At 36.7% G+C, this 13,731-nt stretch overlaps 3 protein-coding genes across 9 annotated transcripts; all 3 read right to left on the bottom strand.

Moving 5' to 3' along the window:
* Positions 1–62: 62 nt before the first annotated feature.
* On the bottom strand, positions 63–2,447 carry LOC121798298. 5 transcript variants are annotated; one of them, XM_042197222.1, is made up of 2 exons: positions 2,036–2,447; positions 63–1,886 (listed from the first exon to the last, which is right to left on the bottom strand). In XM_042197222.1, exon 2 carries the CDS (start codon positions 1,369–1,371, stop codon positions 259–261), a length of 1,113 nt encoding a protein of 370 aa, XP_042053156.1. In that variant the 5' UTR covers positions 1,372–1,886; positions 2,036–2,447; the 3' UTR covers positions 63–258. The 5 variants fall into 5 exon arrangements, with proteins under 5 accessions (XP_042053156.1, XP_042053159.1, XP_042053161.1 ...); XM_042197225.1 differs by having other exon boundaries at positions 63–1,711; XM_042197227.1 differs by having other exon boundaries at positions 63–1,519.
* Positions 2,448–3,198: 751 nt separating this feature from the next.
* LOC121798295 (proline--tRNA ligase, chloroplastic/mitochondrial-like) lies at positions 3,199–9,020 on the bottom strand. Its single transcript, XM_042197218.1, has 11 exons — positions 8,405–9,020; positions 8,272–8,328; positions 7,772–7,882; positions 7,513–7,599; positions 7,324–7,437; positions 7,035–7,241; positions 6,542–6,679; positions 6,034–6,195; positions 4,513–4,712; positions 3,789–3,872; positions 3,199–3,696 (listed from the first exon to the last, which is right to left on the bottom strand). The coding sequence occupies exons 1-11, from the start codon at positions 8,882–8,884 to the stop codon at positions 3,555–3,557; spliced, it is 1,782 nt and encodes a 593-aa protein (XP_042053152.1). The 5' UTR covers positions 8,885–9,020; the 3' UTR covers positions 3,199–3,554.
* On the bottom strand, positions 9,013–11,137 carry LOC121798297 (protein PATRONUS 2-like). Of its 3 annotated transcripts, none has more exons than XM_042197219.1 (5): positions 11,023–11,137; positions 10,074–10,183; positions 9,570–9,980; positions 9,421–9,473; positions 9,013–9,353 (listed from the first exon to the last, which is right to left on the bottom strand). In XM_042197219.1, the coding sequence occupies exons 2-5, from the start codon at positions 10,126–10,128 to the stop codon at positions 9,174–9,176; spliced, it is 699 nt and encodes a 232-aa protein (XP_042053153.1). In that variant the 5' UTR covers positions 10,129–10,183; positions 11,023–11,137; the 3' UTR covers positions 9,013–9,173. The 3 variants fall into 3 exon arrangements, with proteins under 3 accessions (XP_042053153.1, XP_042053154.1, XP_042053155.1); XM_042197220.1 differs by having other exon boundaries at positions 9,013–9,347; positions 11,023–11,112; XM_042197221.1 differs by having other exon boundaries at positions 9,013–9,335; positions 11,023–11,112.
* Positions 11,138–13,731: the final 2,594 nt, after the last annotated feature.

The raw sequence follows: 13,731 nt of genomic DNA, 5'->3' as shown, positions 1-13,731 counted from the left end.
GTCCGATTTGAAGCTCAGCTTTTGTGTAAAGAGGCAACAATTGTCTGAAGTAGCAACAAACATATCCGAGCAATCAAATCCAATATACATTTAACTTCAAAATCAAGACAGCCTACTCACAAACAGGGAGGGAGAGAAGAAAAACACAAAAAAGGGAAAAAAGAGGGCTTATGCGTACCAAAAAAAACATAACAGAGAAATACCTGGCCACGATTCCTATCACAATAGCCTCCAGTTGTTTAAATCAAACTATCAACACTATGACTGCATAACTTTATTCTGTTTAACACAAGCGGGTGCTTTGAAGGACTGGCACTTCCACATTGATGATGTCCTCTCCACCGGAGGCATCAAACTGTTACTCGAAGGCCCCATTGAGAACAAGGGCTGATTGTCTACACCACTTATGACAGCATTACCCTGAGGTTTCAGCTCCTCTTTTGGACTAGTTTGATCCTTGAAGCTACAAATGCTCAGGGGCAATTTCTTCTGCTTAATTCTTCCCCTCTTTCTACTAATGCTATCCAAGACTTCACCGTCATCCAACTTCAGTCGTTCAGTTTTACTGAGGCGTGATCCATCTCCATTGTCCAACTTTAGCTGATCGCAGCTGTCATGCTTGGAAGTGTTCAAATCTACCATAATCATGCCTATCTTCCTTACAGGACTTTCAGTGTCTAATTCTACTACACCATTACCAGTGCTTCTTGCTGCAGACTGTCTATCTCTATCCCCTTCCCCAACTGGAGCTTCATTAGTAATGCTAGTTCTCCCAGAAGCAGCAGAACTTTTTAGCTTTTTATGCTTGTGACTCTTCGATTCAGAACCTGGTGAGTTCTTCAAAATTCTTGGAGAGCTGTTGATGACCCGATGCAAATTGCGAGCCAATTCTTCATCTGTTCCTGGACTGCTTTTATTTTTATTGTACAATGCTTCAACAGTGACATGCTTCTTCATCTTGTTCTTTTTCAGAAGTTTTTCTTTGTTACCTGTCTCATCTGAAAGAATGGCAACCAGATCCAAGGCACTTTTAGCAGCAGCCACTGCCTTTGCTGCTTTTGCAGCCTTCTCTTCAGCATTGGCTCTTGCAACCTCTGCAACCTTCGCAGCTTTCATAGCAGCGATTCTAGAGATTTCAACAATCTCCTCATTCGAGAGACTTGGATCATGCAAATGGGACCTCAATGCATTATTGGAACGGACATCATGTTCGCTCCCACCACTACTAGGAGTTGATGGTGTGGCTGTGGGGGAATTAACGTCAGAATTCTGCCTCTTCAATCCAGCTAGAAGCCGCTTTCGAGGTGGAAGATGTGCATCCACATCCAAGTGATTAACATTGCATGTGTTAGTTTCCATATTCTTATGCATTCACATGCAAATAAATTCGTCGGAGACCGTCACACAATTCAAGTAAGAAGGAACGTTTTAACCTTAAGCGTACAGTTCCCAGCAGCTACAAGCACCCTGTCTTCATATAAATCCAAGATTGTCAAAACCCACATCAGACTTGACTCCACTAGAAACCAAACATAAAATTAACCGTCAAACAAATCTAACACCATAATTACAATTGAAGAAAATAAATCACCCTATAAAGATTAGGCAGAGGATTGAGGAAAAATCAAACCGACTCAACTGATGACTTCCCAATTAGAGCTATAAATCAGCATTCACCCAAAAGTCGTGCAAAATCAGATTGAGCTGAATTCTACAATCAAACACTCTTGCTACTTTAGTTTGAAGCATAAACCGTGATCAGAGTCGGAAGATTATCTTAGAGCAGCTGAAACTAGGTTTTTTTTAGAGGATGCGCATGTTTGGTAGAATAACAGCAAGGAAATGAGTACACGAAGAAACCCTAATATTCTTCTGAAACAACAGATCTGCATAATATAATTAGCGCCGAGTCATAAATATGTCCTATGATGATGATGAAGATGGTGGCGATGATGATGACGGTAGCAAAGGCAATCAATAAACTAACTATGTTAAATTATCAAAAATTTAAACAACACGAATCGATTCCTTTTACCTGCATATGAAATAAATCAAAAATCTCCCGACAAGAATTTCAACTCCAGATTATTATCCATTCTCATCTGATGCTTTAACTCTCGCAAAAATCTCGCTACGAAATCCTCGCAAAAAAAATCAGTTTGATCCTTGTATTCATTCAAACCTCCTCAACTCCACTTCGCATCGATCTCAGCCAAAAATCACGACGCATGTACAAACCGCAGGAATGCAACGCCGCGCTCCCCCGTGGCGTGATTGGATCAATGAACAGAGAATTACCGGACAAGGATCACGGAGCTGAGAAAATCCACGCGATGATTTCTACGATTAGAATTTCGGATTTGATGAATTTCAATATATATTCTCTTTGTTTTCTGTGAAGGATTTGTTAAGAATTTCTCGAGTTTATTTGTGAGAAAAAAAAAGGATGGGGCTTTGCAGGAGTGATTTCACCACGTATTTGTGATGGACTATCGGACGAATTTACCCTCGTCGATTTGTGAAAAGACGGAGTTGCCCCTGCCTTTATCGCTACTATTTCTGCAGCACCAATAAATAAATATGAATATTAGTACAATACAAATTGTAATAAGACTTTATTATGCGAAATAATGTGGACCATGTAAATGCGACGTATCCTTTATGTACTAATTGACCTAATTCCACTTTGAAAACCAAATATCTTAGCTTAGGGCATGTTTAACATTACCTTCTAAATTTTAAATATTATTGTACTGAATAATTAAATTAAATTTTGATCTATTTCCAACCACGTTGTTCGAGTGTAATAACAACATTTGGACATGGAAACGAACTCGACACTAATAATAATCGGTTTTACCGCAAGCCTCATTAGGTGGAGTTTTCATTTAATTTCTCACTTCTCATCATTAATTATTATCTATAATTCACCTAACAAATGAGTTGAATATGCAAAAGGTATTAGATCAAATCCTTGAAGTGAAGCATACTTCACCAAATATGATGTTAATGCTTGTTTTGTGCTTCTTGTCCTCGAGTTACATTTTAACAATCTGATTAATTATGTTTCTTAAACTTAATTAGTCCATGACTGGGATGCTATCATGAGATTAGGGTTCAATTTTTATTCTACTTACCAACCAAAATCTGCAAGAAGAATCAAATATCTTACTATAATCACAAACAAACACTAATAAATTAACAAACTTGATACCAATTTGACTTATAAAACGGTCTGACATGATTTTGTGGAAAATGAGATGACATTTGTATACAACGGCATCCATTGTTCACACAATGACACAAAAAAAGTAATCTAGCTGTATCCAAAACTATGTTGAATATGTATGAAATTCAAAATTGACTAAATGGGAATGAGGGAGATTCTTGAAAATAGTATCTAGAGAAACTAGATGAACAGAAGCTTCAAAAAAGTATTCCCTATAGGGTGTGTAAATGTGAAGAAAGATGGAACATTCCACAAAAGTATCATTACTGGGAACAAGTAAGCGCTTTCGAATCATAGACAAGAATGAATGATTTTGACATTGAGCTTAGTAAGATTTTGCAAAAATAGCCACTTCGTCTGCGGGATTGCCCGTCATCAAGCATTTCTTTGCCCCCTCCGGCTGTTCAAAAGGAAAACATCGAATGGTTGCCCCTGTTTCTTCTTTCACCTTCATCTCCTCATTGTCACTGTATAAATTAATAGTGTGTAACTTGCCTTTAGTGCCATCAGGTTTAAACAAACGAAAAGACATCTTTATATTTGAGAATCGGATAAGTACCTGGCTGACCAAGGGCCTCTTGCCCATTTGCCCTGAGCAATTGCCTCTTTAAGCTCACTGTAGGAGGTCACATCAACAATGTTGCTACAAAAAACATCGTGTCAGAATTTTTCTAGCACCAGAAACTAAGCAATGAAATCAATATTACAGAAAATGGGGAATTCAATATCCTCAAATACACACACCAAAATTTCAATTTTTGCGAAAGAAGCTAATTGATATCACTCAAAATTGAACAATCAAGGGGAAAGAAAGAAGCCACTGTTGCACCATCAGGAACCAACTACACATTTTACTTTTAGCATGTGAGATTGTCAAGGTAGAGTAGAACTATATCATTTCTTTAATAATAGTTGATGATCCAGGTACCTAACTGCCATTCCCAGACAGAAATGTGCGGAGGACAATCTACTTTGTGGCCAACAAAATAAAAAATATACTCCCTCTCCCTCTGTCCCAAGTTAGTTGGGGCATTTCTTTTGGGCACGTGATTTAAGAAATTGAAGTGTTAAGTAATGAGAGTAAAGTAAGAGATGTAATAAGTAAGAGAGATGAAGAGAGAGTAAAAAGTATGCGAGAGGATAAAGTGTTTGCCAAAAATGGAAAAGACTCAACTACCTTGTGACGGAGGGAGTATAAATGTAAGAGACAAATGCAAACTCAAGCACGCACATGCAACACATATCATTTTATTCATATCTACCAGCTTTATGGCGGAACATACCCATCACGGAATGATTTTGCGCTTTCAAGAAGAGATGACTGAACCTCATCCAACTTGCCCTTGACATAAGCCACCAAAGTTGACGATTCCATTGATATACCAAAAACTTTTCCTTGTTTCCCAGGAATATCTCTTCTACAAACAACCACACTTCTATTTGAAACATCTCGAGGCCCAATTTCGATCCTCAATGGGACACCCTAGTTAAGAGTAAGAGATGTTAAAACAAAGGGTTATTTGCCTATAAATACGTGAACTTTCAATATTTTTTGAAATTTCCCCCAAACTATATTTTTTGAATATAAATGCATGAACTTTGAACTTTTCTGATTTTTCCCCAAATGATAAAATTGAAGCTGATGTGGCAACTAAAACTTGGGCAATGCACGTAGTTTTGATTTAATTAATTTTAAAATTTTAAAAATAAAAATCCACTTCATACGTTTTCCACTAAAAATCATCCACATCACATCTTTCTCCTTTATTTTCTTCTTCCCCGGAACCGCCGAAGTAGGAGTAAAATCTGTATTTGGTACAATTCCATGTTCTCCCTTGCTACCTACCTGATTAATTACGATTTGAAACAGGAAGCAATCCTCTAACACTGAAGGCTGAAGTGGGAATTTTATAGTTGGTGGCAATAAGCAGTAGAAGAGACCAGGTGGATATAATAAGTGGAGAGACAAATAAGTAAAAAAAACGTCCAAATTGTGATATGATAAGGAAAAGAGTGAAGGGAGTGAGAAAGATGAGCGAGGAAGAAGAAATATATATCAGAAGTCGCACTGGAAATCTCCTTCTTGGGCGAGTTTGGGAGTAAATCAAAATTCTTCTCCCACTTCGGCAGCAAATCAGATTCAAATTTCTTGGTGATGAAGAAAATAAATAAGAAATATTTTTATGGGAGATGAAGAAATCTCCTTTATTTTCTTTGAGACGAATTTGGGAAATCAAATACAGAAAAATAAAGAGGATTTAAGGAGATTTCTTCTTATTCGGCAGTTCTAGTTCTGGGGAGGAAGAAAATAAAGGAGAAAGACGTGAGGTGTATGATTTTTAGTGGAAAACTTATGAAATGGATTTTTATTTTTCAATTTTTAAAATTAATTAAATCAAAACTACGTCGTTTTAGTGCATTGCCCAAGTTTTAGTTGCCACATCAGCTTCAATTTTATCATTTGGGGAAAAATCAGAAAAGTTCAACGTTCATGCATTTATATTCAAAAATTAAAGTTTGGGGAAAATTTCAAAAAATGTTGAAAGTTCATGTATTTATAGGCAAATAACCCTAAAACAAACCCTGTCCGCCATATAAAAGTGTCGTCAAGAATACCAATATGGTCCAATCCCATATTAATTTCAAACCCTAAAAATGTGCAAAATTTTAACAATCGAACAGGTAATACTTGCAATCCTATTCAAACGTTAAATGCTACCTCAGCCAGAAAAATTCGTAGAGAAATTTGCCAAATTATGAGTCTTTGATGACAGCCATGATACAAACTGGTGACAAGTATTTACCTTCATTTCCCAGAAGTTGAATTTCCAACCAGGTGTTCTCTGCTCTGCATCATCACATTTAACCCTGATTCCAGCAGCTTGAAGAGTTTCCTTCACAGATGAGGCAGCATCCAGAACTCCAGCCTTATCATCTGCCTTCTTCCATATTGGAACTACTATGACCTGACAAAGTCCACTGGTTAAAAAATATGATTTGCTCTAATTATAAGCATGTGAAAAGATACAAGGTCATCAGCCTTATTAATCTTACAGTAACCTCATAAGAATATAGTCGATACAGAGTAACCTTAATAAAAAAGATAGTACACCTGTTATATTACCAGGATGAGAGGGAAGAATCACTTTAGCCATGTAGTATAGTGATTGGTTTTCTTTAATCGAGTAATTTTTAGTTAATTTTTTGAACATATTGTTTCATAATTAACTCAAGCACCCAAAGCGTAAAGAGGAAAACTAATTCAAACAACGAGAATCATCACAGAAGCTAGCAATGTCCTATTGGAAGTACCTGTATTGGGGCTAGGTTTGGGGGAAGCATCAATCCTGCGTCATCTCCATGTGTCATGATAATACCACCAATAAACCTGGTGCTAATTGCCCATGATGTTTGCCACGCATGCTGCCTTTCTCCATTTTCATCCATGAACTGAGAAGGCACTCATTCTATCAGACAGTAAAAATTCCAACATATTGCATGTGCAGGGAAGAAAATGCTTTCAATTTTGATGATCAGCTGTATTAGCTAAAGTCCTCATGCACGCAGCAATTTTGTCAAAACTTTTATGATTTGAAAAGAAGCAAAATTATGTATGGAGGTTATAAAACATGCTGGAATGTTAAAAGTAAGTACTATAAAACATGCAAAACATTCACGGTTGCCGAGAAGTACAAGTGGCAAGACCCCATCACTGACATATGTGTGCCTCTAGACCAAAGTAATGAAAACATTAAAAGAGCATTGAGAGGAGCTTCGCGGAAAGGGTTTATAAGAAGCTAACAACCTGTGTTCCAAATGCGCGTGAAAAATTCTGCCCAAGGTTGTGGCTAGTTCCAGCTTGCAAAGCTTTTCGATCACCCATCATTGCTTCAATGGTATAAGTCTTTGAAGCACCGGCAAAGGTCTCCACCTTCGATTTACGGCCCACAACAACAGGTATTGCAGCTTGCTCATAGGCAAAATTTTTGTACACATCAATCATCTGTAATGCCTGCAGTTCCAGAGCATAAGTTTCATTAGCTAAAAAAAATAAGACCATCTATCCAATTATATTTAACAAAGAGGAAATTAACCTCCTTTTCTGCCTCCTCTGGACTGGCATGAGCTGTGTGACCTTCCTGCCAGAGAAATTCCAGAGTTCTCACAAATGGTTTGGTGCGCATTTCCCATCTTGTCACATTTGCCCACTGAAACAAACTAAGCAGTTAAATAAGAGTACAATATGCTCCTCCAACCTGTAAAGGAAACAAGTGCAGAATTACCTGATTGATCATTAATGGAAGATCGCGGTAACTATGAATCCACTGAGTGAACATGTGGTTGACAATTGTTTCACTTGTGGGTCGAACCTGCCAGAACCTCAAGAAGTACAAAAATCAATACGAACACAGGTGATGCCCTTAAAATAAATCAGCGGTCATATGGATCAGTTTTCAGTAAAATAATAGCTGAGGAACATGATGGTTCCTTAGAAAGAACTTTAATAAGAATATTCGAAATGTGATAGCCACTAATATCTACCACAAGCTTTTCTTCAAGCTCCTTTCCTCCTCCAACTGTCACAAGAGCTAATTCTGGACTAAAACCTTCAACATGGCTAGCTTCTTTCTCAATGAATGAATATGGGATAAACTGCAATCATAATGACCTGCAAGTTAAGTCGGATTTTCATGCCAGGGAAAAACATGCACCATAGTCCTAATTCGAAATGTTAAGCTTCTGACCCCCCTTTCTAGTTACAGTGACCTAGCAATGGACGTGGCAGAATTTACAATGTGCCCACTGAATTGAGACAGTCACACACAAGTACTTAACTCTTCGCCACAATTTCTCAATGCATTCAAACACAAATTAAAAAGCGTTCCCCAATCATTGGGACAACTCACAAGTTTATCAATACAGGAAAGTAAATTGATTTCATTCCAACACACCACCACTGCAGCCGCCATAACCGGTAAGTTGAAATAGAACTAATCATATGAATATTGACTACCCCGATGCGATTGATGGAAGAATCTCACCTGGGGGAAATACATATTACTATGGCCGGTCTCCTTAAACTTGACATTCAAATAATCCTGCATCAATTAAGATTCAAATTAGCATAAAACTTTGAAACCTAACTGAATAGGGATCCGAAGCAACGGAATAAACCTGAATTGCTTCCCAAATGGCGTAGCCGTAGGGACGAATAACCATGGTGCCGCGAACAGGGCCGTAGTCAGCTAACTCGGCGTTCGCAATTATGTCCAAGTACCAGGCATTGAAGTCCTGCGATCGAGGAGTGATAACTCGATCCTTTTTTGGCTGGAGTCTGGGTTTCTGCGAGGTAGGTTCGAGCTCCTTCTCGAAGGTGCTACTTTGTACAGAAAATTTTGCGGCTGAGACGGAGCGGAATGGGAGACAAAGCTGGCGGTAGAAGTAATAGCGTGGAGCTGCCGCCGCTGCGGCGGAGGAGAGAGAAGTGAGGGAGGGGAGTCTGAGTGCCCCCATTCCGTGGTGGTGTGGTGTTCCAGACTGAAGAGAGTGAGTGAGAGCATTTGAGATGAGATTTATAATCGCTACAGCGTTTTTCCTTATTGTGGTTCTGGTTATTGCAGAAAGCATAGAATTGGAAGTTTTGGAGCTGCACATTGCATTGTCTGGTTTTTAAAAATAATAATAATACTATTATTATTTTCTCCAAATTTTGGTGCATTTGAGTTTGTGACTGAACTTGATTGATATATGTATTTGTTTGTGTTAAAAATCCACAAAGTCGCTTATCCAATTGACCATATTTCTTGCAAAATGCTAGCTGATAAGCTAGCTGAACATATGTACTAACAACTACACCAAGAAGCAGCAAAACAAAGGCATACAAAGGTAAGCCCTTCAGCAGCAGTCAATCTACAAGTAAGCTTCAGCATGATAAAACAGATTATCAGAAACCGCTATACTTGAGCTTAGGCGTCTCGATCATCATCAGATCAGTAAAATAGTCATCCTCCCTGTACATCGTATATGGCCCCTTCAGTGACTGAGGAGATCGACAAGCAGGCGATAAGCAGCTAGGGAGCTCAAGCAGCTCTTCCATTGTAGGATGCTTCACATAACCCTCCAGCTGAAAATATTAGTAGATGTTTTCGTGTCAAAAAATCTGTTTTCTAAGTTCCAAAGAAAAAAGCTACCTTCTTTGATGACAATGGAAGCGCCTTCCTAGCTGATGGCAGTGCAGCAATATCTGCAACCAAATTGCAGAAACTAATTCAGAACCACAAACAATAATAGGATCAAGTTGATCAATCATTCATCTTCAATACTAAATTTCTGCAAGTACCATTAGCCAGTCCTACTGTCTTCAAGAAGTAGTCCTTGTCAACACTCATCGTCTGAGCTTTGATGCATCCCTGATGATTGTGTAGAAAACCATCTTTCGCTTCTTCTGCAACAGCATTCAATTTCCTCCCCAAACTTGGGATCTGCTTTGGACGTGGCTTAACGGAGTTTGTGAGGTCACTGAGTGCTTTCCTACCACCAACTCTACCTTTCTCAGCTGCCTTGGATGACTCTCCTTTCACAGTTGAAGGATGTTTGTCAATAGAGATGACATTTATGGAGCTATCTTTCTTCTTGGAGTGAAACGAAGAAGGGTTTCTTGAGTTGGATATGTCATTAAGTGCTCTCCTTCCACCAAGACCTCCTCTCTTATCTGCTTTGGTTACATCAGTCTTTCCCCCAGGAGTAGTGCCTGAGCAGAATCCATCGCATTAGCAAACATCTATCACAGATCGATTAAAAGAAATCTTCTAAGAAATAGTGGTGTTTATGAAAGAGTTCCCACTGTAGAGAAAGTTTAGGTTCTGATCTTGGATCAGGCGATGAGCTGGGGTTGCCATGAGTTCTTGTTTGCAGTTAAGAATGCTGATCTCAAGCTGTTATCAAAGTCAGAATCTGATAAACAAAAACAAAGAACTAGAATCATTTCACTATGTGGTCTGGCCATATGGTTATATGACTGCTCAATAGAAGAGGAATCAGCCAAAACATAAAGGACACGAGAATGAGCAGCAGCATGGCTATTATCTTGATTCTGAACAGATTTAAGAGAGAAATTTGACTTTGGATGATTTCTCTGCAGTTGGATGGCATATCTATCTGTACATCAACACTTCACATAACTTTCTAGAAACACGTAGCTGATCAAAAACCAAATAATCTACAGAGCAATGAGTTACAAACCTTCATTAATCCCTACAACTTTCTTGGCATTGATACTTCTTTCTGCACATTCAACTTACTCAGTTCCGTCACGACATATATTCTCACTTCTCTTCTTGCCTTTATCAGGGTCAAAACTTTGTAATTCATATTGCCCTAAGACTATACATCTGCAATTGCATCTTAAATTCCAATTTCTCAATCCACCTTCAATATTTTCACATAATCAACTGTCGAACTACCACTAATCAAATGTTAGACAAGGTATTCTTCACCAAGTATAGAAAGAAAGATAGAGGGGGGGACCGGATGTGATTGCATAAAAAAGGAAGATCGACGGTTACATCGATATTCCGAGCACAGTTTCGGCACCTTCTGTGTACTCGATCAAAACAAAGCCATAGACATTCAAATATCAAGAGAATCAATTCCGATACGTTAAAAGCTTTAAAACACAATAATTTACATACGAATAAAAACACACCTATACAAGACTTGGCAGACAGTCAAATTAAATCATCCATAACATTTCATAATCACAGCGAAAACAGGGTCTAAGAAAGATTACTCACGGTAACTTGTTTTGTATTACTCTTGGATGGAATCTGGAAATAGATTTCTGTTGCGTTCGTTTTACTTTCTTTGATTTCTCAACGGCAAGAAAAAACCTGGTCTCTTTGATTTGGGGGTTCTCTATTCAGGTATATAAAAAGGCGGTACAGTTGCAACGGTCAAATTTCGAGCTTCCACTAATAATTAAATCTGGGCTTGTTCGGAAATAAGTCAAGTGGGCCTGAAGCCTTTTTAGGGAGGTCTGGCCTAATTTTGTTATGATTGGAGGCCCGATTGGTAGGCGAATTTGAATTTTTCATTATCATCCTACTTTTCGTAACGATAAATGCCATAGGATTTTTTCTTGATACTCCGTCCCACAAAAGTATGCACTTTTAATTGGGTACGAATTTTAATGCACAATTCGTAAAGTAAGAGAAGATAGTATAAAAAATAATTAAAGTATTAGTAGTGGAGAATGAGTATCACCTCAATAGAGAGAAAAAAGTTTTTAAAATCAGAAAGTGCATACCCTTGTAGGAGGGACTAAAAGGAGAAAAAATGTACTCTTGTTTGCGGAGGGAGTAGTATAGATTTAGAAAATCTCAACATTTTAGTTTGTACTAAAAATAGAAACTTTACATTTTAGGAAGCTTTTATCTCTCTATGAGATGGAACTATATTTCACTAACACACATTTTCTTTCAATATCTTATTTACTTTACCAATTTCGGGTCTTTTTAAAAAAATTTATTTTTATGAAAGGTATAGAGTATGATTTTGAAGCCTTACACCAAACCTTTATTTTATTTTATTATTTTTATAAGATCGACAAGTTGTGTGGGCTACCTCAAATTTCCACCACAAAATAGTAAATTGAATCAATTTAATTGATTCAGCCACATCTTAAATTCCAAGTTCATTTTCAGTTACGAAAATTAATATTGAGAGTTGGTTGGCCAAACCTCATTCAACTATACAAGTTATAAATTTGCTACGCATGAGGACGAATGCATTCACCAAATTTCGGTTACTCTATTTGTTTTTACGTCCATTTCAGAAATCAATAATATATTTACCCGTATTAGATATACGTACCAATTATCAATAAATGATACATACGTCATGCATATTTACTATTACATGTCGACCAGACCAAATCTAGATGCATCGATTTATTTTTCTTTTAATTTCGACCTAACACATTCTTCAACTTTCTATGCATTTAATTTTAAGAAGTGAAAATTTCATTTTAGATATAAGCTGATGAATTAGGTATCATCATTTTCATAGGTAGTGTCGATAAATAAACTTAATTAGAAAATTATTGTTGCTCTATACATTTGGGATTTCGACTATCACTGTGAATAATTTTGTTAGCGTTGTTGAGTTTGAATCTCGTAGGAATTTTTTAATTGTGGGAAAAACCAAAAGCATTTATAAGAGAGTGGAGAATTAAGTTAATCGGAGAAGAAAAAAGAGAGAATTTTCAAGTCATGATATGATGATGATGATGATCCTTTTGTTGCATACGCGGTTCCAATATCCGCAATAAATCAAATAAGGTGTAACATATAAAAAAACTAAAATATCTTTTGAACCAAAATTTCAATGAAATGGGGTCGTGTTTAGACGGACCCGGCCCGAATTAAATCAAATCCGACATGAAAACAATTGGCATGGTTTTTAAAGTAATACTTATAAATTAATAATTCACTTGTTCAATTTTAATGAAAATGAATTTGAAATTTTTAGAACCAAAATTTAGACGGATCAAAGATGTTTCGACTATTTATTTTGGAAATGAACCGGAACCAAATAATAAGATTCAAGTGAAAATAAAAGAATCATTAGGAAAAAAAATTAAATTTTACAATTAAAAAAATGGGGCACTTGGCAATAAGTAGTACTCCTATAAGACACCAAAATATTAAGTAAATGTAAATAAATGAGGGAGGCGGTTATTGCGTGTGCACTTAGATTTGAGTGTTGACACATGCATTTAATATTTCAATAAATGGAGTACCATTTAAATACTCCTCCAATGAACCCACCGTCTTAAATATTTTCCGGCATTTTTATAATGTAAATTTAGTTATTATTTTACTTCTTCTTCTCTCTAAAAATAGAACTTTTAAAACGATACAATTTTTAATGTAAATTAGTAAAATAAGAGAAATAAAGATTCATGTATTAATAAAAATAGAACCCACCTCATTAAAGAGACAGAATTTTTCTTAAATAGAAGTTTCTATTTTAAGAATGGATCAAGAAGGAAAGAATTTCTAATTTTTAAGGATCGGAGAAATATTAATTCTTATTTCGCAATAGCCACTTTCATATTTCACCATCCCCGTATTTTATCGCCATCATTGTTTGTGCGATCAATATTATTTAATATGTGCATTTAATATGTGTATATGAATTTATAAATACGTAGGAACTTGTACGGATCATCTCATTGATTTTTTGATGCAGATACGTCAACTCATATTGATGGAGTTAGGTCTATTTTCATTACAATGTATTGTTTCATATCAAGGGTCTTAATTTATATGTGTTTATTATTTATATGTTAGAAGATAAGATATGTGGTTCATATCTGTTCAACTCTAGCTAATTTTTCTCTTCAGAAGAGATAAAGTTCGTGATTCGTTCTTCATATACTAAAAATAAAATGAAAATTGCAATCCGTAACTCATAAGGACAGGAACTAAGTGAACATATTT

The sequence above is a fragment of the Salvia splendens genome, chromosome 4 (genome assembly GCF_004379255.2).
Source record: "Salvia splendens isolate huo1 chromosome 4, SspV2, whole genome shotgun sequence".
In the NCBI taxonomy this organism is placed as follows: domain Eukaryota; kingdom Viridiplantae; phylum Streptophyta; class Magnoliopsida; order Lamiales; family Lamiaceae; genus Salvia; species Salvia splendens.
This window is presented reverse-complemented; position numbering and strand designations above follow the sequence as displayed.